The 26858-nt window shown below is 40.6% G+C and overlaps 1 protein-coding gene across 4 annotated transcripts in view; it reads right to left on the bottom strand.

The window, feature by feature from the left end:
* Dennd1b (DENN domain containing 1B) overlaps positions 1-25415 on the bottom strand; it is a 221059-nt gene extending 195644 nt beyond the window's left edge. For 3 of the 4 annotated variants that reach the window (XM_052737092.1, XM_052737095.1, XM_052737093.1), the window contains exons 1-2: positions 25304-25409; positions 23054-23118 (exon numbers count right to left, since the gene is read on the bottom strand). In XM_052737092.1, the coding sequence (XP_052593052.1) occupies positions 23054-23118; positions 25304-25320 (82 nt within the window). In that variant the 5' untranslated portion in view covers positions 25321-25409. Of the gene's footprint in view, positions 1-23053; positions 23119-25303 lie in introns of all 4 variants that reach the window. The other variant, XM_052737096.1, reaches the window with a different exon arrangement.
* Positions 25416-26858: the final 1443 nt, after the last annotated feature.

Genomic DNA, 26858 nt, shown 5'->3' with positions numbered 1-26858 from the left:
GGCAGATCTCTATGAGTTCAAGGCAAAACAGGTCTACACAACGAGTTCCAGCCAGCCAAGGCTAAATACTAGACCCTGTCTCAAACAAACAAAGTTTAGGAGTAGATTTGATTCTCATTTGTTACAGTCACTGTATCACTCCGAGTGCTGGGAGGCAGAGTGGCCCCACCCTGTTATATGTTCTGTCGAAAGACCTGCTTCACTGTTCCTCTAATTACCAGAGAATTCTGTTTAGCTGCACAGGGAGTGTTTTCAAGGTAGGAAAGTTAAAGCGTAAAATTTAGAAGTCCAAGTCTTCATTACCAACCCTACTTAAAAGGAAAAAAAAATCAGTGTAAGTTACTTTTCATAGGATTAGGCACACTTCCTGTTAGAAGCCGTGACCAGAAGCACTGCCCAACAGTTTACATTCACTTTAGCATGAACTATGTCACATTGACTTTACAATGGATATTAGACTTTTACTAATAAAAATGTATATTAGAAAATGAAAGTTAAGTGAACTATCAAACCCTCTCTCTAGAATTCATAAACTACAGATTAAAATGTTTACTGAAATGCTTACTTAAATAGTCAAATTTTGCATCAAAGAGAAACTAAAATATCTAATCCAATCTATTCATTTTGAGACTCAAAGATACGAAATGGTTTGCACTATTACTGTGTTTTATTATGGAATGGTAACTGCTATGCATGCGGTAGGAATGATCCTTAAGTAACGAAGTTTGCTGCTGTGATCTCTCTCTAGACGTGCTCACTGAACCCGTCCCAGGCTCTGCCCGTACGTCCTGTAGCCTCCTTTGTCACTGCCATAGCTGTGCCTGTTACTCGTCCTGAAAACAGCTTCCTCATTTAATGAATGCCAAGCACACACCCGGCCCTCCCTTCTTTGTCCCTTTGAAACTACTGCACAAATGAAAATTCTTAATATAGCAACTCCTCATTATTTGTGGCACTAGGTCCAGGGTACCCCACAGATAGCCACGGATGCTCAAGTCTCTCTTATTAAATGATACAGACTATTATTGGCTAAGGTGCTGTTGACAATGCCATTCACTTACCTTAGAGACATGGTATAATATTAGATTGAATTTTATGTCATCACACCAATTACTATATATCCCTGAACTTGTACTTGGTTCTTGACCTAACCAACATTGAAACTAATGCTGTAAAGCACTTCTGTAAAACACGTATGTGTTAATCATCATCACCTTTGGAGATCAACACATATGATCTCCAAAAACTGTTCCCTGCAATTCTGAAGGGAAGCAAAGCTCATGTCTAGGTTAATGCATAAACCCAATGGATGGGAAGATAAAGAGTCTCTGTGTTCTGAACACAAAAGAAGCTAAAGCTTTACTCACAAAGACTATTTTCTCCCTAACAAAAAGTCTCTGTTTTCTGAAATTTCTCAAAGCTACAAAGGAAAAAGGCTAAGGGAAGTAAATCATTATCCTATGTTTAGAGAGCTAGAGCTTCTTTCAATAAAGATCAAACACCACTGGCTGATACAAAATAACATCTGTCAAGTCCTCTCACTGAAGCACTAGTACTTCTGGCAAGTCCTGAGCTAGAACAGCCAACATAGTTCAGGCACATACTCCTTATGACCCACACTTCAACCTAACCAAGGACATATGACCCAAATGCATGCATAAAGTGATTAGAACACCACCTTCAATAAACCGATCAATAGGATAAATAATCATTAAAAGACTCAAACAGTGTAATTTCGAGTAGATGCGAATGTTAAAACATTAATATCAGTATGAAAATAAACACTATATAAAGATGTATTAATAAATAATCTTCAACAAGTTTTTTATTGTATGTGTATGGGTGTTTTCCCTGCATGTAACATATGTACATCTCACATCACAAGCATGCCTAGCACCAGTGGAGGTGAGAAGATGATATTAGAGCTGGAGTTATTACTAGAATTAGCATTGCTTGTGAGCCACGGTGGGGGTGCTGGAAACCAAACACATGTCCTCTGGATGAGCAGTGTGTAGTTTTAAACCCCAAGCCATCTCTCCAGCCCTTTAATAAAGTGGGTACATTATTTTTATTTGCTTATTTTTGGATTTTTGAGACAAGGTCTTTCAATGCTGCCCTGGCTATCCTGGAACTCACAATACAGACTAGCCAGCCTCTAAAATATGGAGATCCAACTTCTTCTGCTTCCCTGGTCTGGCTTTTAATAAGTTTATATACAGTGGTTTAAACCTAATTACTCAATTGAAACTTAAAATTACAAATTATAGACCAGAAATTTTTCTAAAAATACCTAACTAAAACAAATTTGAAAATCTGTACAGACAACACAGAGATAGCACCATTTTAGTCCTGGCTCTTTCATTCCATAATCCTGAAACCTTGGCATCAAGAACTTCAAGGAGCTTTACTTTCTCAACAGTAAGGGGCTATAGCTGAGGAGTCTGTCACAGAGTTGTTGAAAAGTTCAAAATGAACTTAAGATTATGGATGTAAAATCCCATTTTGCTCTGCAAGTTACATTTAAATTACCAAGATAAATATGATACCATGTAATACAGTGGCACTATTTTAAGTAGGTAAAGACCATGAAATACAGCTGTCTTCTACTTCTATAATAAGTTTAATTCTTTCAAAACACAATTCATATAAAGTTATGGTATCTACAGCCAAGGCTACGTTCGCTCAGCAGTATAACATTTGCTTATCATGTGCAAGGTCTTACATTCAACCCCACAAACAAAAACACATTTCAGTGATCATCATGCTTCACAGAAGTAAGTACCTATAACCAGTGTTTCATGCAACCGCCTTGTTCTACATCATCGTAACAGTTACATGAGTCTTTATACTCACCGCCTTGTTCTACATCACTATAACAGTTACTTGAGTCTTTATACTCTGGTACATCATTTGCATTTCATTCTCAGATCTCTGTTTTCTGGAACATGACACATTTCCAGAGTATCTATCATTATGATATTCTGAAGAATTTTAAGAGGGGGAGCTCTAATTTTAGGACTATTAGAATCTAGATAGCACAATACTGAGTATTCACTTTTGGTCATTAACCATTGACAGGTACAACCTAGCCAACCTACCCACTATAAGCAATATAAAATAAAACTAAACAAAATATTATAATACATTATTGAAAATATTTCTAATGAATCAAAGGAAAAGATCAGAAGAATGAATGAACAGAATAAGATTCAGTGGAAAAATACAAACTAATCAAAAGAACCATGTAGAATATCTAGAACAACAACAACAAAAAAAAACACTATTTGAAACCCACAAGTCACTATATGCATTTAACAGCAGATTGGCAGCTACAGAGTAGATGAGAAAACCAGAATACTGACTGTCAGAAGCTATACAAACTAAAGCAACAGAGCCAAAGGATACTGAATAAACCAAGAGCCTTTGGGATTTGTGAGATCACACCAAATAATTTAATAAACAGGAGCTCTATATGGTCCTAAGGACAGAAAAGAAAGAATGAACAGAAAAATGGTTGGAAAATGAATAATGATCTATATACATTTACAGATCCAAGAGCCCCCCCAGAGGAGATAAAAGAAATTTAGACAAGCACACGACAATCACTTTACTGAAAAAGTCCAGTAAAGAGAACACACTGAAGGCAGCAGTGGATGCACATTATCACATACAGCAGTACTGACTAACATTTCTACCAAGGAACCAGCTAAAACTATGGCAGGCCCACGTGGTGGCACACACTGTAAACCCAGTGCTTGGGAGGCAGAGGCAGGAGGACCGTGAATTTCTAAGGAGTTCAGGATGGGATCCACAGTGAGGCCCTGCTCTTATCCCCACCGAAAATCAACTGGTACAATTTTTTTAACACTAGTAACAAATGACAAAATGGCAGATCTCACCCTTACCATATCAATAATGGCATCAAATGTAAATGTACTAACACTAATTATAGTCAGCAACTGTCAGACTAGGTAGAAAGGCAAGATAAATATATGCTGATAGATATAAATAGTTCAGATAATTTTATAACAGAAATAGAAAGTGCCATGCAACACTAATCATAAGAAAGCAATTCTATTTATATGAAACTAAATGTAGTCAGAAAATAGCATATATTAAGAGCCAGTTCATAAAGAAAATACAACAGCTGGGCTAGGGCACAAATCTGGGATACCTGCTACTCCAGGGGTAGAGACAGAAGAACAAAAAATTTGCACATGCCTTGGCTACAGAGTAAGTTCAAGGCCAGCCTGGGCAACTTAGTGAGAGCCTGAAATGAAAACATGACAAGGTGGCTGAGAATGTAACTCAGTGGCAGATCATCTGACCAGCATGCACAAGAAGAGGAGATAACAATCATAAATGTACATTTCACAAAACAGCTTCAAAGTGTGTGGAACAAAAACTAAAAAACCTGAAAGGTGGCAATCAAATTCACAATCACATATAAAACTGTAATATTCTTCTCTTAGTAATTAAAAGATACAAAAGTGTCAGAAAAGACATAAGATTTGAAGAATACTACCAACCAACTTTACCTAACTGGCATCAATATACCAGTGCATCACCACAACTGTGAGATATAGGTCCTGTCTATGACATTGTGAATCTTCACCAAGATAAGCCACAGTATGAAGCCATGAACTAGAACACACATTCTCAAGGACTAATGACACAGAGAGTATATGCTCTGACTTAAATAAAAGAAAAAATAAATTAAATGCATGTGTTAAAAGAAAGTCACAGTACAAATTATAAAATGCTTGTAAGTATATAATTATGAAAGCAAATATCCAAAATATGGACCACAGTTGAAGCACTGCCTATATGACTGCTATTAGATTACTGGTTCTCAACCTGTGGGTCACAACCCCCCTAAGCCAGACCAAACCTCAGCATGGAATGGAGAGGAGAGTCTGGCATGCAATCCTACCCACAGTCATGGAGCTGATGGCAACTGTTAGCTGCCATGGTCAGGGACAGATGGTTTTTCTCTAAAAGTGTCGGCCCTGACAAGTCAACCACTCTCCAGTGGAAGACCACTCATCCAAGAATGGGCAACACAGACTGGTCTTGAAAGGGTTAAAAAACACAAAGTTGGCTAAATGAGAGGGCCTGGATCTGGGAAAAGCTGGGGAGGGGATGAATATGATCAAAACACATTGTATGAAACTCACAGAACACATAAAAACAAAGGTGCATACCTTTAGTGGGATGATAAGCAGACAACCCATATTAAACCTTCAATGACATTCCTACAAACTTATTTAAATAACAATATATATGTAGTGAGATGTGTGAATAGTATGCTCAAACAGTGGGATTCTAAGAGCAATTCAATCTCAAACGGATCTCTATTTTTAGAGCCAGAAAGAGGCTGGCACAGTGCTGCTTTCAATCCCAGCACCCAGGAAGCAGAGGCAGACAGATCTCTATGTAGACAAGGCAGAGTATGAAACCAGCCTAGTCTACACAGAGTTCCAAGCCATCCAGGGCCACATAGTGAGACCCTATGTCAAAACAAACATGAACTGGAACCATGTCTACACCAAGCTGTCAATTAGTGAAGATGAAGCCAGTTTATGGAGAGATGACCCATTTTATGACATTATGTACTACTGATACACATATATTCATATAGATTTTTATATAAAGGTTTAACAAGATTATTAGCCATGACATTCTCAGTGTAATGGAATTTAAAGTGATTTCTAGTGTCTTTTTATTATCCTCCTCTTTTGTTGGAATTGTATATGATGGGCCTAGATAATTTTCCTTAAATTGGAAGCATTTACACTCACAGATCAACGCAGACATAAACTAGCAACATAATGTATTTGTCTCCAACCCACCTTAGTAAGAACAAGTTAATTCTACTTAAACTCATTCAAGTGACTCATTTGGGCCACTCATAATTTACTTCATTTTTTTATATAAAAAAACTATATGTATTAAAATTAGAGTAATCTTAGAATTTAAGCTTCCCGATTATCTGAGTCTGGTCATTTCATCTTTATATACTTCAGTTTCCTCAAGATATTAATATCTACAACATAGTTGACATGAAAATCAAATGAATAATTACTATGAAAAATATTTTCTAAATTTTAGCAGAAGTATACATTTATGAGCAGCAAACTGCAAAATAAGGGGGTGGAAATTATACAGGATGTCAAAACAATGAAAAGAGAAAAATATCTGACTTTTAAAATCGGGGTAGGGTGAGAGGATGGTAAAAGGTACGCACTATCATCCGTTAGCACACACCTTTTCGAATGCCTTCAAAGCACAGAGCATCAAACCAGACAAGTGAAATTCAGATGCACTGACAGTATTTATTACATTTGAAAATCTGACTTAAAGCATTAGAAATCCATCACCAACACAAATATAATCATAACACAAAACTGGAACTCACACGGAGCAGCACAGCCAAGCAATACTGTAACCCAGGAATAAGAGAAAGCATGAACCCTACTACTGTTGCCAGAGGTCATCTGGGTTCCTGAAATCCCCGAGGGAAGCTCCTCACTACCACCAGAGTCAGGCACTGGACTGGAAATTCCAGCTTAATCCAGATTTTCCTAAGCATCCTACTTGATGGATGAGAAGCTCCCCCGAGGAATGCACTCTTGAGCTACACCACTGGTCAGCACAACACATGTGCTGACCCCGAAGGAGAAAAGAGAGGAGTGGACATCAAGGAGAACCGAGTCATGGATTTCCATGTACAGCTTGTTTGGCTCTGCTACAGCTGGGATGCTGAAGGCCTGACACCTCAGTGCTTGAGACAGCTACCTGCACAGCTTAAACAAGCCGCACCACTCCTGGGGAAACTCGCGGTTTGCAGCAGTAAAACTCACCTCTGTGGACTTTCTCACCTATGACATCTGAAGCTAGAACCATATGACTGAGCCCAAGTGCCGGATGAGTTCCCAAATCTGAAGGCTTTCAGGTGCCACTCGGCACTTTTTCAGAGAAGACAACTGTGTGCCTGTGGTCTGACCACTTCTTCAAGAGGCCCATCAATAACAAGATGGCCAAGGAGGTCAGCACGTGATTTGCCAGGCAAGAGACGCTTGTACCCTTTGTTTTTCTCCATCCTATCCCTAGGGACCTACACTCTGCCTTTTCTGCTCGTTTTAATAAACAGCACTTACGTGAAGGGAGAGGGCGATGTGAGTCACCCCAACTGTATCAGAATTATGTCTGCAACAAAATCAAGTGAAGCCCCAGCACAGTCTGACCGTGGGAAGAGAGCTGGCTGAGTGCCTCCTGCTGTCAGTCACAACCGGATGGGAGAACCGGCCCTGTGTAGCTACTAGACGGCAATGTTGCTAGCACAAATATATTAAACATAAAAATAGTCACTCAGAGTACCACTACGTCAATGTTGAATGTTTACTGAAATTGGGCCAAAAGTGAGAGAGTGAGAGGAAAGGAAGTCATAGGGAAATAAATGTTCAATCACTTCCCTTATCTGGCATTAATGAAAAAAAAAAAAAGCTGAAGGAATTTTTTTTAATCTGGAAACCCCCCCAAAAAATATGTAGTGAAACCAAAGACAAAAGGCTAGTTCTGATTCCACATTTTCACTGTCTGTTTCAGAACAGTTCTTCTCCATTACCTCCTTGCTAATAAATAAGTCTTTAAATAGGTCATGTTCAGCAAGCATATTAACAGCAGCAGTACTTCAATCAATTAAAAAAAAGTACCATCTAGTTGTAATTACTTGGTTCTCAAGCACTCTGTGTTTAATGAAAGAAGCAGTTCCATATGTTGTTTTAAAGAAATCTAACTGGCCAGCAGTCGTGGCGCTTGCCTCTAATTCCAGCACTCAGGAGGCAGAGGCAGATGGATCTCTGAATCTGAGGCCAGCCTGGTCTACAGAGTGAATTCCAGAACAACAAGGGATACACAGAGAAACCCTGTCTCAAAAAAAAGAAAAGAAAAGAAAGAAAGAAATCCATTTTAGTAAGCACTAAACGGTTTTCTATCTCATTAAAACCGCATACTTTCTTTGGTAGCTGGCATAGGATTATCTATACATTACCTTTAGCACCAAGTGACATTTTAAAAGGTGACCTGGAAGTAAGAGAGGAAATAGAAGGAGAAGGGAAGGGACTATGGGGACGTGGAAGAATGGTGGGAAAACAGTGAAAGGCAGTGTGGACAGGCTCAAAACATGATACATCACAGAGTATCCACATCACAGTGAAGCCAAAATATTTGGATAATTAAAATGAGTTATCAAAAATAGAGGCATTTCTTACGTTCAAGTGGATGAACAATCAATGGAACAAAGATGCCACTGAGTCCAACATAATGCTTTGAATGTCTGGAAATGAGCTGGTCATTGAAGACAAGACACATTCCAGTAGCGGCAGAAACTACAGGTACTATGGAGCAATGAACAGTAGAGGAGCAGTTGATCGCTGCCCTGAGATGACACACAGGCCAGCTGGAAGGCAGAAGAGCAGATGAAGTCAAGAGGAAAGTGGACAAGGAGAAACCGAAAGCAGACCGAGCAATACTGAGAAGTGCACACACACCATCAGCAGCAGCCCAGAGCCTGGGCACGGCAGATGCTTGTGCTTTGTTGAATTATACTTGAGGGAATAATAATAAGTTCTTTCAAAAAAAATATATGCTGTGCCCACACATGTATGTAGCAATCTTTCTTGTCAACTATCTTTGGATCACCAGCCCACAAATAATGACACTGAGACTTATTATTAATTATGAAAACTGGGCCTTTGGCTTAGGCTTGTTTCCAACTAGCTCTTATAGCTTAATTAACCCATATTTTTAATCTATGTTCTTCTGTGTGGCTTAGCTACCTCTTTTTAGTGTGGCACATCAGACTTGCTCGGAGTCTTCTGGCGAAATCTGCAGGCCTAGATTCCTCCTCCTCGTCCTCTCTTTCCCTAGAAATCCCACCTACCCTCTCCTGTCTAGCTATTGTCCATTCAGCTCTTTATTAAACCAATCAGAAGATGTCTTTGGCAAAGACACATCTTTAGAGTGTAAACAAATATTCCAAACACGTGTAGATGAGAAGCAGTGTTCCCAAAAAGATAAACACAACTTACCAAATGACTCAACACATACAGGATCACTGCACTATGTTGCCTATTACCTAAAGAAAGATAAGGGATCTCGACCATAAAACTTTCAGACTGTAGTTAAGATAAAACTGTAACTTTTAGTAGGCATGTGTACTTGGAATCCCAGTACAATGTATATGGAGATGTGGATCCCTTAGACTCCAGTGGCCAACCAGTTCTGTGACAGCCTAATCTGTGGGCTCCACTGAGAGACTCAGTGTCAGAAGAACAAGGCGGATGACTCCGGTGAAGTAACACCCAATATGGACCTCAAGCCTCTACATGCACTCGCACACATGAACACACACACACACACACACAGTAGACTATATGTTTGAGTGGAGAGAAATGTGGTTATCTGGTTCCAATCATGGAGCTTCTAGAATATTAGATTAAATTTAGATTTTATTCTGGATCACTGTCTCTTAACCATAAGAACTCCCAGACTCTGGTTAGGATAAAACCGTAGCTAGTAGTGGATACTGGTAGGTCCTGGGCTTAATCAAGTCTGCCGCACACGTGGTCTGCGCATTCACAATGGCCAGCTCCACTTAAAGCTGTTAGGCTCCACAACAGCACTACACATGTCTAGGAAAACCAGAAAACTCATCACCAATGGCATTGGACGAGTTCTCTTTCTAAAGAATGATTAACCTGAACAAAACAGTTACATGACTGAGAAACAGAATGTTTTGTGGATCATGATTAACAAATTTAATATAATCACCTACCACTTTGTAGATTTTAATGTCAAAGCCAGGGGCTTTTTAATATTAGAATATGCTCCCTTAGACTGACAGTTTTATTAATGGGAAAAAGTGGTATGAGTGGCCAGATTCACAGTAAGTATGAGTCATTATTACAGAATTTTATTCATTATCTTATATTTTTAAAAATCATTAAAAAATAAATGACTATGAAATTCTTATTTATTTCACTGAATCTGTAGTTAGAGGTGACTGTTATAAAAAGAATATTAGCCGGGCAGTGGTGGCACATGCCTTTAATCCCAGCACTCAGGAGGCAGAGGCAGGCAGATCTCTGTGAGTTCAAGGCCAGCCTGGGCTACAGAGTGAGTTCCAGGACAGGCTCCAAAGATACACAGAGAAACCCTGTCTCGAAAAACCAAAAAAAAAAAAAAAAAAAAAGAATATTTTAAGCCTTAGCCTGAAATAATAAGATATAAATAAATGTAATGCACCCTTATAATTCTTAATTTTTATTGTCATTGTTAAATCCTGCAATTAAGCCTTCACTGGTATACTGTGATATTAGATCATTATATATTAAATCTATACATATAATACAGAAGAGGAGTTATAAAAGAAATGTATCTGTTTAAATTATAATGAAAATTTCAGCTTAAAACGTGTGTGTGTGTGTGTGTGTGTGCGTGTGTGTGTGTGTGTGTGTGTGTGTGTGTGTGTGTGTGTGTGTGTGTGTTGCTACTCCTACAATTCCTCACAGCTTTCTGAGAAAACAGAGAAGGGACTTTAACGGCTCTCATTTTAAAGACTCGTTTTAAAACCTAAGGCTCGAAAGCTTATTAAGCCAGAACTCCAGCCCAAATTCTTCCAACTCCATTATCACTGCAGAGTTCTGCCACCTGAAATTAGGATAAAACACAGTGTAAAAAAAAAGTAGGTTCTCACCAAAAAGGACATGAAGGAAATAGTCTAGTGTGGGTCACTAATGGGTTAGAGGACCGAGAACACATTGAGCCTTCAACCCTGGCCCCGGCCAGGCCAGTGAGCTCTTGCCATTGCCGAAGGTCTATTTTCCCAGATGTGACAAAACTACTGTTATTTTCTATGGCATATATAAACAAAATTAAGAAACACTACAGTCGAGACATAGGAATGTACAATCTTAAGTAAATTAAATTTGTTTTTCAAATATAAGCTCCATGGCTTGTATTAAATTATCCGTAGAAGAGATGTATATCAATGATTTACCAGAATCTTACTTCAAAGATAATTCCTAGACCCCAATTAAATTTCATACCCAATAAAGAAAGTTATAAACAAATCCAGGTAAGTAAAAATGATGTCATGAGTGAAGAGGCTTGAATTTACAGTCTTTCTCATTACAAACCACAGTCCATATTGAACATTCCCAATCTAAAAATCTGAAATGAGAAATCCTGAAAACTTTGGCACCATGAGCATCAACATGACATTACAAATGGAAAATTTCACATGTGACCTCCTCACGCCTCTAATCCCAGCACTTGGGGACTAAGAGGATAGCCATAAATTTGAGGCTAGGGTGACTGAAATAGTGAGTTCCATGTCAATTCAGGTTACAGTGTGAGACACTGTCTCAAAAGAACAAAACATATAAACAACAAGCTTTGTGTGTATGTGTGCGTGTGTGTGTACACATATATACACATAGATATGTATACCTTCAATCATTTATTTATGTACATATACATATATAATTTATTATAAATTAACTTCTGCTATAAATAAATTGAATCTCACTTTAGATTTTGGCCCCATTCCCAGATACTGCATATGTGTGTATGAATATATAAACACACAAGATATTGTATGTGGCTCTCTATATATAAATCTAAAATGAGACTCAATTGTTTTTTATATATAGTTAAAGTTTACACACATACACATAAAAAAATTCCAAAATTTGAAAAACTCCAAAACACAAAATTGTCCTTCCCAAGCATTTCAGATAAGGAGTTAGTATTTATTTTCACAGAACTCAGGCAATTACATCAGACCTCTCAACTGAAACCCTCTGAGAACCCTATACTTGTATAATGTCTTGAATCTCAACTTAGCATCATTCCTAACAACTTCCGCTCAAGGTTAACTGTTGGGAGTTGGAAAACTTACAGGTATACGGAGCTCCCATTGTTTATAGGGTTTATACCTGTGAATTATTTTGGTGGAGGGGGGGTGGGGGGGGTAAGGCCTGACAGAAGCATAGCAGTGGCCAAACACATACCTGCACACTCAAGGCCTAAGGTATCCAGTGCTAGAGGAGGAAGGGAGGGGGAGGGGCAAGGGAGGGGAAGCAGAGAAGGGCAGGGCAGGGGAGGGCAAAGCCACACTGTAACTTCCAAGTTACACTTGTTCCATTCAAAACACACAGTTTAAGTGGAGCTATCAAATATGATGATGCCAACTTCTCTCCTCAGCCAAATTCCTCTCCCAGCAAGAAACTAACTTCTTAGAACAGGTTGGAATCTTCACCAGCCTGCTCCTGGAGCTTCCACAACACTAAACAGTGGACATGGAAAAAGTCATTCAGACTTCCATTAAGTCGTCCCTTCTTCCAAGTTGGCAGTTTCCACTCAAGTGATTATACTCTGGCACACAGATAACCACCACAGAGCTTAAAAGCAAAGTGTCTCTCACTATAATGTTTAACAGTACAATTGACAAGACTCTTCCCTGCCACTATGTAGTTGAGCTTCACTATATAGTGAAGACATGCCTCGCAAAGGTCTTACAGACACAAAAGGGAAAGGAGTACAAGTTGAAGGACTTGGCCAATGCCATGCACCTAGTCAGTGCAGTCAGAATCAAAGGCACGGTGCTGCCGTGGCTTCGGGAGAGCCGCACCTGCCTCGAAGATCACACTCAGCCAATGATACACTTGATGCCGAATATTATGGATTCAATATGTCTTCAACTATTAGACTAAAGTCAGACAAACATTTACAGATTCAAATCCTTGTCCAAACAAGTAGTGAATTTTAACATTACTATTTTTAGAGTGAGTGTTCAATGTCACTACCAATACTATAATTGCCATTAAACATTTGGAAGTTATAATTTTTTTTCCTAACAATTCTCAGCCTACATTTCTTCTGTAACACATCTGGATCTGTTCACAGGACATACATAATTTTGATGACAGCGCTGTCCCTTGTTAAGATGAATATACTGCAGGTATTCATCATGAAGCCATGTGTCAGCAACACAATAAAGTCCCAAAACTCAGTGTTTAAGTCCTTTGTGGTACCAAGTTTGTGTGTGTGTGTGTGTGTGTGTGTGTGTGTGTGTGTGTGTGTGTGTGTATGTGTGTATGTGATAACACAGTTTACTAAGCCAAGTAAATTAAGTTCATTAGTTGTGTTATAACTATTATATATTATTTGATATATAAAAAAAATTAAACTAGTCAAGATCTTTTAAAAAAATTTTCCAAATAATTACACAATTTATTCTTCCAAAATGGGACCTGAAATATTTGATTTTTAACAAAAACTATTTCTAATTCCTTCTAAACCATTTTATGCTTATTATCTCAGGAGCAACAATACACAGACCCTGAAGATATATGATATTCCTGAGCAATAAAGCCAGGCCTAAGGGGCTGGACAGATTGCTCAACCTTTAAGAGCACTTGAGGCTATTACTAGGACTGGAGTTCAGGTCCTAGCACCCATATCAAGTGCTGCCTCAAGTACCTGCATTCCTGTGCACATGCGCATACACAGGCACACACACATATGCACATAGCTAAAAATAATAAATCTTTACAAGCACACATATACCTGAACTGGTGAACTCTAAATCCAACTAATGTTAGGCGCAAAGGTTAGCTAATTTTAAACACTCAGAAATAATAGTCAACTATGTTTTATAGCTGCTCAGGTAACAAAGTCTTAAGCCCACCTAATCGTAATTACTTTAAATTTGAAGATCAAGTACACCCTTATATTAGTGCATTTCTTCTACCAACCCCAGAAATATCTACTTCTGAGATGACTAATTTCTGGAAGCTTCCACATCTAACAGAACACCACGGGATGAACTGTGCTGGTAGCTATGTGCTCTTTTACAGGTTCAAGTGATAACTGAGAAGGAACTGAAAGAGGAAGGCCCTGTCTGATCTTTATCATCTCTGCCTACCAAGTCAGCCTGTGGTTTATCAACAGTTCTACTTTTAAAATGCCTTCAACGGAGCACCCATTTGATGTGATGATAAAAATCTGCAAGCCTTCCGTCTTTTACACTGACATTTTCTAAAAGATTTAAAAATCTCCACCAGGCTTGAGTCGTACAGGACAATCTTTTTCTAATTTCACTTTGATAACAGGAGATAATTTAGCAAGTAATTCTGGACAGCATTCACGACACCTATCCCCAAGTCTCAAGTGAGACTGGTTCTTGACTCAAAAGCTAAAAATCCAATGGACAAGACTCAGGACATTGGTGACCTAGTGTGAAACAGACACCGAAAGAATATTCAGATTCCTGTTTGTATTGCTTTTCACTTCTGTAGCTTCATTCTCCAAAACCATGTGTTTTTAAAGAAGCAAGTTTAGTGATCACCACTATTAAATCCTCAACCCCAGCAGGGCTTCCATTCCTTTACCAGCCCAGAGGCGGGAGATGTGGTTCAGTGTGGGGCTCAACCCCAGCACTGTTACAAAAATAGACTAAAATAATAATAATAAGTTAGAGACAGCTCACCCGGTGCTTTCCTCAGTGTTAAAGTCACTGCACACACTGAGTCAGCCTGTAAGAACTGGTAGCTCCTGACCAAGGCAGGATGCACTACTTTAGCAGAGGCCATTCCTTAGTTTTCCCTTTAGATGCAAATGTTAATACCAAAAGCAATCAATCTCCTCAGAATCATTCATAAGAGTTTAAATATGAAGAAAAGCTCAAAGTAATTTAAGGAAAAGCTGATCACCTGACATCCAACTTGTCTAATGACCACACCCTCTATCACCTCACAGCTCTACTCTCCTCAGACTCACACACAGTGGAGTCAGGCTCTTTCACATGTTAGTGCTACATATCAGAGCCTTGACTGCATACTACAATTTGGAAGTGACACACCCCATTCAACAATGCCATCTGCTTTTTATCCGTGCCTGACTCATAACCTGGGTTTGGAACTGTGGCTTCTTATTCATTGAAATGAATGAGAAGACTAACCACTTGCGTGGCGTTTAGGCACATCTTCCTATGAACTTGCTAATCATAATATAACATAACTCTGGGACAGTGGGATGGTTCAACAAGTAAAGGTGTTTGCAGGTTGTGCTCTGACTGCCACACACATGCCACAGTGCGTGCATGCATGTGCACACACACACTCTCAACGATAAGTGTCATTTTACAATTAAATAACAATAATAATATAATTATAATAATAATCATATAATCTGACAAAGCCTAGAATTTATTAAGGATTTTCAGAAATGTATGGCTTTATAAACATCACTGCAGAATATCTCTCTAGTGTTAAAGAACTAGTTTAAGAGAAGCCTGACAATTAAGAGCTTAGGCTCCATATCACAGGAACAGGTCCAAATCCAGTCCTACCTCTGGAAGCTGTGCATGTTGGGGAAATGGTTTAAACTTTCTCAGCCTCCATTTCTTTATCTTTCTGAAAGAATACAGTCTCTACCTCCTATAATTATAGTAAAAACAATATGGACACACAGACACTTGTTTTATTTCCTGACATATTACAAATGCCAAATATTGTTTTTTATCACTATTTCTATAAAACATCTAGCTTGAAGTCTACTCAGGTAAATGAAAACATAATTAAGGGTCTTTTACTATGATGTTATAGCTTTATTTTATTAACTGGGAATGTTATATATGTAACAAAATTTAATGAATTTACTGCACAAATATTCCTAATATCCTAATATACTTACATATTTATTAAGGCCATTAACTCAAAACTTACAGAGTAGTAGTAGAGATGGAATAAAGACAGTAAGACCAAACTAGAATGTTCCCTCTGGCAAACCATATCTATTTTCATTTTATTTTATTTCATTGTTTGCGATGGCATCGCACATCCTAGTCAACTGCACACCACTGAGCTCTATCCCCAGCTCCAGACTGCATCTTTTTAATTAACCTGAGTTTACAAGGCTTTCTTTAAAATTAAAATGGTCCCTTGAGGGCTGTCTATCAATTGTTCACACCTCACTGTGAATTTAATCATATAAGACCTTTCAATAACACCTACCCACTTGGTGTGTTATTTGAAGAGTAGGGGAGAAGAGAGGTAATTTTAGAACCAAGTGCTTGGGACTGACACTGTCCTGGGCAGCAGGTAGCTTCAGGTGCCCTACAACCCCACAGGGAGAGAGTGGCTCAGAACGGTTCAGACAGCAAAGCAACTTCCTCTCTAGGAAGCTTCACGTTCTCCTATTCACTCTACTGTCCTGAGCACTAATGTCACCCAGAGCCTCACACACGCTAGTCAAGCACTTATGGCTGAGCAATATTACGTCTCAGGGCTCGATTCAGGGCCACGTGGGCAAGTTTCTCCACTAGGCCAATGACTGTCCCATCACACAAAGAAGAAGTAATACACATTCTTCTATAGACAAAATCAACTTGCTACCTGAAATAAATCAACTTAACCTGAATTTATGTACAATTAAGACTCTAACTTTGCTTGAAACATCACTCAACCTTCCAACACAGGAACACCCGGTGTCTTAACTTCTCAAAACTATCTGGAATCATTTGTATACTGAGTAAACAACAGTCAACAAACAAGACTGTCTGAGCATTCATAACATTCCTTTACTATAAAGCCAAGAACTACAGCTGTGAAAAGTTTTGGAATGTTAAGCACTAAAACTCATTTCAATGGGGGAAGGAGTCATTAGAATTGATGATCTCATTGTTACCTAAAACAGCCAAGCCACTTGCTTGAAGTAGCCCCCAAATGGCAATATAGCCAATAATATCTACGAACATAGTTAAAATTACATTCCATAGTAGGTAAAGTATTGCCTCTGGTTCACAAATTAAACACACATATTTGCAAGACAGATAGGAAACACCACCATGAAAACGAAGAAAAATCTTCCAATTACAGACTATCATCATAAGTATTCTAAGGACACACCACCTTGAAAATCTAGGAAAAGACATTCCAGGGACTGAATGAACACACCAAAAGACTGGACAAACTTGTTGACTGTGCCAGCTTAGAATGGTCACAGCAGCAACAGAGGACAGCACTGTGAATACAAGTGCAGTAGAGGCCCTGGGACCCCATCACAGTGGGAACCATCCAAGTTCAAAGACAAGGAGTCACCTCAGACTGCAGTAGCAGCAAAAACCATGAAAAAAACTAAAGTAGCTAATAAGACCAGGTCATGGAGTATCAAATGCAACTGAACACTACCCAAGTAACAAGGAAAACATGCAAAACAGTGTTGCTTAATCTGTACTTTAATGGGCAGCAATGCTGGGAAGAACCCATAATGCTTCACACAAATATAAAAGAATACCCTTAACTATTTGTTACTGGGGAAAAATGACATATTCCAAGAATATGACTCTAAAGAATCACATTAAATTTTCTGCGGGATATACTGCCACACCCACTATATAAATGTTCCTGCTACTGTCATGCCAGTTTGTATTTAAAATCACTTCTACAAGAAACCCTCTGAATTAACTGTAGCAGCATCTGCTTGTCCAATAGCCACCACAGGTCCAATCTATATACCTTTCCATTCTGAATTCACTAAGGATGTGAGATTCTGTGGTGAGCTCTCTTTTAAGGAAAATAACTAATGTGGTTCATGAAGAATTTACTAGAAGCATAGCAAACAAACAATCAAGCTACCTTTGTAACTATACATGACTATATTAAACTCCTTATGAACACAGAAAGTGCCGAAATGCTGTATTCAGCAAACTACATCATCACACTATCGAGAAAAACTAATCAAATGCAGGTTAATAAATGTCTTCTTATACAGGGTATGGAGGGGACTATAAATTATTTGACTTCAGGTTCTGATTTAAGAAAATGAATGCTTTCAACTGTTAACATGAGTTGAGATTTAAAACATAGATAATTTTAAAAAATAGATAATTCAATACCAAGTTGGATACTCTCATCAAAGAAAAAAAAATTATAACAAAGGGACTTGATCCTAAGAGAAATAATCAGATAATGATATGGGAACAAAGTAAACAAGGTTTGCCAAAGGTGTGTTTGAACTGCTAATAACTAGAAGTGTTAGATCAAAGAGTCATTTAATATGGAGACATAAGCCTTGGAAATGAAGAGGAGGAACAGAGTTATACAAGGGAAAGCTTAGTGCTGTTTTCAGAGGAATTACAATGAATTTATTAATTTCAGAAAACACACTGTATTCCTGTTTAAAATGACCTGCCACACATACCACTAATGCTCTATGCCCTTGTGTTATAAAGCAGGTAACGATGAGCTTCCATGTGGCACTATGCAACAGGAGGTAAGACAGAGGAGATTAACCTTAGACGACGGGGATACTACTTTAAACAAATTTCTTAATTTCTTCATTCATGAGGTCCCTTCATGAGAGCAGCACTTCGTAAGATTTTTGTGAGACTGAAGAACCTAATACATTTTTTAAACCCCCAGACTTGTGCTTGGCTCCAAGTAAATACTACATAAATATCAGCTGCTGCTGCTGCAGCTACTTCTTACCATCAGTTAGCAACAGGGAAAAACAAAGAAAACAGAGAGAGCAGAGTCCCAAAGCCACCGCCCAAAAAAGAAACCCTTAGAGAAGGCATCTTTTACTAAGGAAGTTAGTTTTCGTTTCCTTGAAGTGTCCAATTTCTTTGGAGAAAGTGGTGCAACAGAGTCCTGTGAGTTTTGTTATTAGAACTGAGACAAGGCCATCTCTGCCGTCTGTACCTCTGTGGAGTGTGGGCGAGCAGAAGAGTGGCGAAGGCAATGAGCTGGAGAGCCACCAAGAACAACATTAGCATCTAAATTGTGGCACTGTGCTCTGGAAAACTGGAATACAAGCTCCTGGAAGATTGTCTTGCCAGGAAAATCTCCTTTAAAACAGAGGCCAGAGCCAACATGAAGACATCACCAGAAACAATTCTATTAACAAATGGGACAGAAGAGAGAAACATCACCAGTCTCTCTTACAGCAAGCTTCATATCTGTAGGGGACTCCAAACAAAACTTATTTTTCAGTATTCTAAAATGTGTTATGGGGGGCTGGAGAGATGGCTCACACTGGCTACTCTTCCAGAGGACCTGGGTTCAATTCCCAGCACCCACATGGCAGCACACAATTGTCTATAACTCCAGTTCCAGGGAATCTGACCAATACACATAAAATAAATAAGTTAAATACATTTTTTAAAAATGTGTTATGTTCAGAAATATTAATGAAATGCCTTGAAACAAGTCCAGACAGCAAAAGACTAGATGAATATCTGCTACGTCAAGCTCTAGTTCACCAACTAATTCATTTCCAAATGAACTAAAACAGTTAATAACTTATTTCTGGGGGCTGGTGAGATGGGTCAGTAACTAAAAGCTCTTGCTGCTCTTTCAGGATTCAAGTTCAGTTCCCAGCAGCCAGGTCAGGTGACTGACAGTCATTATTCCAGCTGCAGGGGAAAAAAATCAGCCTCTTCTAGCCTCTATAGGCACCCAAATACACACCTATACACTCACACAAAGAGAAATCCATTTTTAATCTTATTTCTGACAATACATATGATACTTATGAAAGATTTTAAGTTCTCTATGAAAAGAGTGAGAATCAAGTCAAATATTTTAACATGAAGATTAAAGACACATTTTCTATATGATAAAATAAGCCATCAAAAGAATAAAGTGATGCTCTGAACAACCCTTTACAAAGAATACTTCAACTAATCTCCTAATATCTACTCTTTGCAATTATTATTAGGCCAATCACAATACCCCCACGATAGCCCTCTATCTCGACAGGGTCAATGATGTCCTCCTAAGCAATGGTCATACCCACGGCAACTCTAGACACTGAGGCTCAAGAAGACATTTTCTGAGAAAATTTCTGGCTCTAAAGAAAGTCATGAAAAGCCAAGGCTTCTCCTCCTGCACCTGCAGTCATATTCAAGAAAGCAGGCTTCCAAGGTCTAGAGATAGCCATCTTGAAACCACAAGATATCTAAGCCTTTGAATGACAGGATCTGTAATTTCATAATAAGAGCTGATGACTCACCCAACGGCATTCCTCTTACAAGGACTCTCAAGTGTCCTTTCAGTCTTAGGGCCAGTTTTACATTTGTAAAAGCATCCTAATTTACAGGGCTTGCTCTCCAAGTCCATCACAGAGATAGAACAGACCCCAGACAAGCCAAAATCCAACCCAGAGTCTATCACAGTAACAGGAACATACCCCAGACAAGCCAAAATCCAACCCAGAGTCTATCAGAGTGATAGAACAGACCCCAGACAAGCCAAAATCCAACCCAGAGTCTATCACAGTGACAGGAACATACCCCAGACAAGCCAAAATCCAACCCAATCTTGTTAAAACAAACAAATTGACAGTTACAAAGAAATACTCTAATACTTTTCAAAGAACTTCCACATAGTTTCCTTTTAATATTTAGCAATGAAAGAGGTAATTAATAAGATGTTATAGAAACATCAAGCAATTTGGCATAAAATTTTACTTTTAGAGTTCAGTTGTAGGAACTAAGACTTCTTAGGCACAAAAGTTTATAACTACATGGGACTTAAATTATTCATCATGTTTAAATGATTTAAAGCATCACTGAAGGAAGAAAATGTAATGTTTTTGATGTGGTTGAATTTAAGCCAGATGGAGTGGCACACCCCAATCCCAGCACTCTAGAAGCTAAAGTATGAAGACCACAAGTCTGAGGCGGCCTGAGCTGCAGTAGTGAGGGAAAAAAAAAATTAATTCTTTAGAGTTTGGTGCCAGGCAGTAAGCGAGAGGGGACACTCTAAAGCTGACCCTCCAGCTCAGTGGTTCAGACTTTCATAGACTGAACACGTGGTACTAAGTTCAATCCCCAACACTGTCCAAATTGGTGGGGGGCACAAAAGAAAACCTTGATGTGTTGACAATTCTCTGAGCCAGGGAGATGGTTCAGTGGGTAAAGTGCATGCTTCACAAATGTTAAGACCTAAGTTCGGATCCCCAGGACCCAAATTCAGTGAAGTAGTACACGTATGTAATCCCAGCACCAAGGGGAGATAGGAGGGAAACAGGGAAGTCCCCAGAACTCAAGGTCCAGCTAGCCTGGTTTGCACAGTAGCTGTGAACAACAAAGAAACCCTGTCTCAAACAAGGTAGAAGGTAATGGCCAACACTTGAAATTCTCATCTGACCTCTACATAGACACCATGGCATGGGTGTACCGGCACTCACACATAGGAACACAGACGCGCGCGTGCGCGCACACACACACACACACACACACACACACACACACACACACACACACACACAAATATGCACATGCATCACATACACAAAGAATGGACTGACCAGCTTGAAGAGAAGCCAGAATTGTTTATCTTGTCCACTTATGGTATTTCCAACTTTGCCAGACTAAAGTGCTAAAACACAAGTGAAGATATCTCTGGAGAGCAGTTTGATTTTACAGCCGCAGCAAGGTGAGATGGCAATAAAAGCTAGTAACAGCTGGTCACTGGACTAACCAGTCACAGAAAGCAGAGGGGCAAAGCGGGGAAGCAAGGACCAAACCACAGAGCCCTTACATGAATGTCACAGATTAACACGTGCACAGACCAGTTGTTCCATGAAGTACTTTTATACTTTTATAAAATGGCTTTGCGACCTGAGGAACACTCGTTTAAAATGAAAAAGCTCCCATGCTTCCCAAAAGAATGTATCCTGTTGTATAACACATCAGATGAGCACCACTTCACGCACCTTAGGTTAACCTTAGGTTAACAGTGTGGTGGCTCTTTTAAGGTTAACGCATACCATAAATATACTATCGATATAAGTGGAGTCTGAAACACTAATGTTCGTGTGTGTGTGTGTGTGTGTGTGTGTGTTCAGCATAACATGCCCAAGCTGCACAGAGGATATGGACATCCCTGGGGAGTACACAAATGAACAAACTCTACCACACAGAGGACAACGACGACGATGATTTCTCTAATGGGAAGAGGTTACTTAGAACCTTGGGATTTCTTCTTGCTAACTGGCAAACTTGATCAGAGCTGTACTTCCAGCAGACCAGAAACGAAGCACACAGAAGCTCTGGAGCCAAGAATGTGTGTGATTTCCTACCTAAAATTAGCCATGCCTATTTCACCACAGCTGGGCTGGACGCCTCTATTTTAAGGTGTGCAGCGCCAAATGACTTAAGAGTATGTAATTGCTGACTAATCTTAGGACTAAGAGTGTCAGAGACTTCCCAACCCAGGCTTCAGGATGGCCAACTGGTCTCCACAAAACCCCACACTTAATGGCCTTGCCATCTAGGGGCTAAGTATACTGCTAATGAGCCACGTACTAAAAACATGCGTGAAGATATAGCATGCATAAAATAAGCAAAAAGAGATGTTCCTTCGCCTTTGACTGATACTCTGCTCCCAAATACACACATAATATAGAAAGGTGATTAAAAAAAAATGGACAAAAGTCACAATACTTTAAAGAGTAAGTATTTGTTTTTCTGGAAAACTGTATAGAACCCACAACCAAAACCTTCCAAGTTATGTCACACACGTTTACTTCCCCAAGTTCTGTGCAACTGGAATAAATCCAACAGAAGGAGCGACTCAGCCTACACAGTGCATTCCAGAAACATCAGAAGGGACTGGGGAAGGCCCCGTTAGTACCAGCAGGAGAATTTACAGTATTTTTTTTTTTTAAGGAGCTGACTTTTCCAACACAGATGAAAGAAAATGAAAAGGCATGCCTTCTTACTATGAACAAGGGCAGTTTTGTCAACAGGGAGCAAAACTGAGCTGTAAGTTGAAATCCAAGCTGCACAGATAACAACCCTGATTCCTACAAGCTCAGAGCAAAGACCTCGCATCTATTTTATTACTAGCAATTTGAGATCCTGGAACAGACACCTGGTACTATCAGGTTCCTGACAGAATCATGCTCCAGCAGAACACAGTATTAACACTTGTTTTGACATACTCGATTACATTAGGAAGTAAAAGAACACACATACCTTCATTTTCAGAGGCATGACACTTCACTTTCAATACCAAGTCAAAAGTTCTTTCTGGATTTTCCCTAAAATAAAGAGAATCTTGTTATATTTACTTTGCACAGCAAACAAGCATTACCTATAAAACTTCTATACAAGCATGTCTCTGTACACGTGGACTTTTGTGGTACTAAGGCTCGAACCCAGAGTCTGTTCACGCTAAGGAAGAGCTCCATCCTCTGTAATTTACTGAATTCTAAATCTAGTCCTTTTCCTGCCTCAGTGGATTTGATGAGGCTACATGACTGTGTAGCAGAAATATAAATGATAATGTTTTATCAGTTTGATAAGGGTTGAAGTTCAGACTTTGGAGCTCTGAATCTGAGGGCAAAGTATTTCATTCACCTCTGAGATTACTTCCTCTCCTATAATGCACCGTCTACTTCACAGAGTAACCGTAAGGATTAGATATCAAAAGAATAATGTGAAAGTTCGTTAGAGAGTAGTAGTTTTCATCTTATTGACTCAAAACTGGAAAGCCAGTGCATCTCTAAGTGTCTTCTCACACTGCCACAATGCTAACAGAGGCTCTCAGGCTTTCTCCAAAGCACCTGCCCTGAGTATAAAGGATGAAATCCTGATTCCACCTGCCATGTTCTAGAGACTATCACAGAAAAAAGCACCATGGATAGGATGTTTTGCAATGCTTTTCCTGAGATGTTATTTACTTAAGCATGTTCAAAGTAGGAAGCTGTTCACACACTCCAAGCTAACAAATCTTAACAAAAATTATTTTCTTTATACCATTTTCTTTAATGAACTTGGACATTTTCCTCCTTGTTAAATCTTTGACCAAGAATAGAAAGTTTACTTCACTTCCTTTAGAAGTTACTTTGTTTTTTTTTCACCCTAATTTCTTACACATTTAACCTATTTATTAAATTTCAAAAAGTGGACTGAAATCTACTGGGATACTTAAAGCAAACAAAAATTTGCTCTTGTAATTTCTCTTTCCATGAGACAGTGTAAGGTTAAGTCTGGGGATGTAGCTCACCAGTACACAGTATCTGCCCTAGAGTGCCTGAAGCCTTGGGTTTGGTCATGATGGGGTGGGGGATGGGGGGTAGTTGTTAAAGGTAAAAACATCACAATGCAAAAAAGTGATGACATATATTTCAATTACTTCTGCTATGACTAGTGCCTTTGTATATTGGCTTTTTTAACATATACTTTCTTAAGATATCAATGCTATTCCTCACTTCTAAATAAACATTGATTTTATATATATGTGTGTGTATATATATATGTATGTATATATATATATATATGTATGTATATATATATATATATATGACACCCATTTAGAACCAGAGGCCATATAAATTAACTTACACTTAAGTTAAATAAACACTTCCTCATTCCACCCACTATTAATTTGTTTCATGGGCATAAAATGGGCTCTGGTGAACTTTTTTTTTAATCCCCTCATAATACAATTAATTGTCCAAAGAGTATGCTTTTTTTTTTTAACTCAACCTGCCCTCCATGGTGTCAAACACTCAAGGAAATATTCTAAAACTGCATAAGGCTTCTATTTCCATAAGCTGTTTAAAATTAGTCTTAGGTAGAAAAGCTAAATACTGACTCAGTTATACTTCTCTACAATCCAAGGGGCCTTTCTCGGTGGCATAACAAATACATCCAGACTGAGGTAGAACAGAAGGGGAGGGAGGGAGGGGGCGGTAAAAGACGGGATTTCTTCCCAAAGTAAAGTTTCAGAAGGAAAACAGCCATCACCCATCTCCAAGACACCTCGAAGCCCAGCCACCACCGTTATTCAAATGGCTTTCTACCTACTCCCCAGAAGTAAAATGGCCAATGATGAAGAGCCACCTTGGGGCATCTACCACTCTGCAAGCAGCTCACACAGGGCGGCTGTATAACCAGACGCCGCTTTCATTTCATATAAAGGGAAAGCATCAGAAAGCATCCCGGGGCCACCCTGGGAAACCACCCACCCGGGGGCACCGGCGACCCTGAACGCCGGGGGAGCGGTTTTCATAACAACCGCTCGCCCGCTCGTCCGCCCGCCGGCTCGCCCGCTCGTCCGCCCGCCCGCCAGCCCCGGCGCTCGGCCGACCGGGCCCGGGGAAGCAGGGTCGCGGGGCGGGCAGGCTTTGCGGCCTAGCGCCGACCGCCGCGCAGCCAGCCGTCCCGGGCGGCCAGGCCGCACCCCGGGGGCCGGGGAGGCCGGGCCCCGGCGGCGCTCACCTGGTCCTGCGGTCCATGGTCACATGTCGCTGCGGGGCCGCCGTCGCCCCGCGCCCGCACGCCCGCACGCCGCCTGGGACGCGCTGCTGAGAGCGGCGGCCGGCCCACGGCGCCCTCCGCGGCCTCGCGGGGACAGCACCGCGGTGGCGACGCCGCCCCCGCCCCCGCCCCCCGCCTCCCGGTTCCCGCGACCCGGCCGGCGGCTACGGCGGCGGCGGCGGCGGCGGCGGCGGCGGCGGCGGCGGCTCGGCCACCTTCGGCGAACCAGGAAGTCGGCGGGAGGGGGAAGGGGCGCACGGGGACGCGCCCTGCGGCTGCACCTGGCCGCGCGGCCCGCGGGCCCGACCGGCCCTCCCGCTGTCCCCGGGCACCGGTTCCCGCGGCCGCCGTCCTGGAAAAGCACTTCTCCGGTCCCCGGGTTCCCACATCCCGACTTCCATTCGCTGCCAATTCAGAGCGCTGGTGGATGCGCCCGCGTCTGCCTCGCGCCAGCTGTGGCGCGGGGTAGGGCTCTCTGGAAGCCAGAGCCGCCCCCTCCTGATTCAGGAATGTTCAGGACTTAGGCACCTGCTGAACAGCCCTGCCAAACCGCTCAAGGATAGGCTCCAGTTGCCTGCACATATGGGAAACACATTCCGGGCCCCAGTCACTGACGCGTAGCCAAAGACTTAACTTGGGAACACGCAGTGGCAGCCCCCCTAGAGTGTCGTTCTAGGAAGCTCAGAGGGCACCACGGAGGATGGAGGAGGTGGGACCTGATTTCCAGAACTCCAAAGCCTGTGTTCTGTTAGGCGGTGATGAACATTGGCTCGGCGGAATGCCCCACACCCGAGCTGTAGGTGCCTTAATCACCACCTCACAGAGCAAGAGACTGGGACTAAGATAAGCAGTGAGCAGTGGGAAAGCTGGAATCAAACCAAGCCCGTCCGCTGCTGATTCTTTACTGTGGCTTCTTATTGCCCCTTCTTCCGCTGTCTCAAATTCGGGATCTGTTAAGAGGACGTTTAGAAAAATGTATGGTGGACGTTCAAAACAGGGGACTGGGAAAGGCCTTCTCCCAGATAGCACTCACCCTTGACAAGGCTAGAGTGACTGTCATCCATGGGGGTTGCTTCAGACTGTATCCACACAGAAGGTACAAGAATGAGGAAACCGAGTGTGGTATGAATGTGGTGTATGAGTCATGAGACATAAAAGTCTGACTAGGAGCCTTGGAAAATAAAGAAGAGATTTGATCTTAAACTTGCCTGTCAAAAGTGGTGTTGCCATCAGCATAGCAAGACATGCTCCACAGCCACAAACTTCATTGTTTAAAATTGAGATCCCAATGCCATTGGCAAACAAAACAAAAAGGCACTGTCTTTGTGCAGACTGTCTTGTCACGACTTGACTTGGTGTGGGATGTCTAACTTCAGTTTCTCGCTTCCTACATTTGTAAAATGGGAATTATCGCTTGTATAGCACGAGGCGTGCGTTGTTCAAATTTAAAAGTGCTATGCCCCTTGTGAGACATTTGGAGAAATCATTCAGTGAGTTTCAATTTCACAATTAGGCC

Source organism: Peromyscus californicus, unplaced genomic scaffold (assembly GCF_007827085.1).
Source record: "Peromyscus californicus insignis strain IS unplaced genomic scaffold, ASM782708v3 Scaffold_14__1_contigs__length_90479793_seg_2, whole genome shotgun sequence".
Lineage (NCBI taxonomy): Eukaryota > Metazoa > Chordata > Mammalia > Rodentia > Cricetidae > Peromyscus > Peromyscus californicus.
Note: the sequence above shows the minus strand (reverse complement) of the source record. Positions and strands in the feature narration are given on the sequence as shown.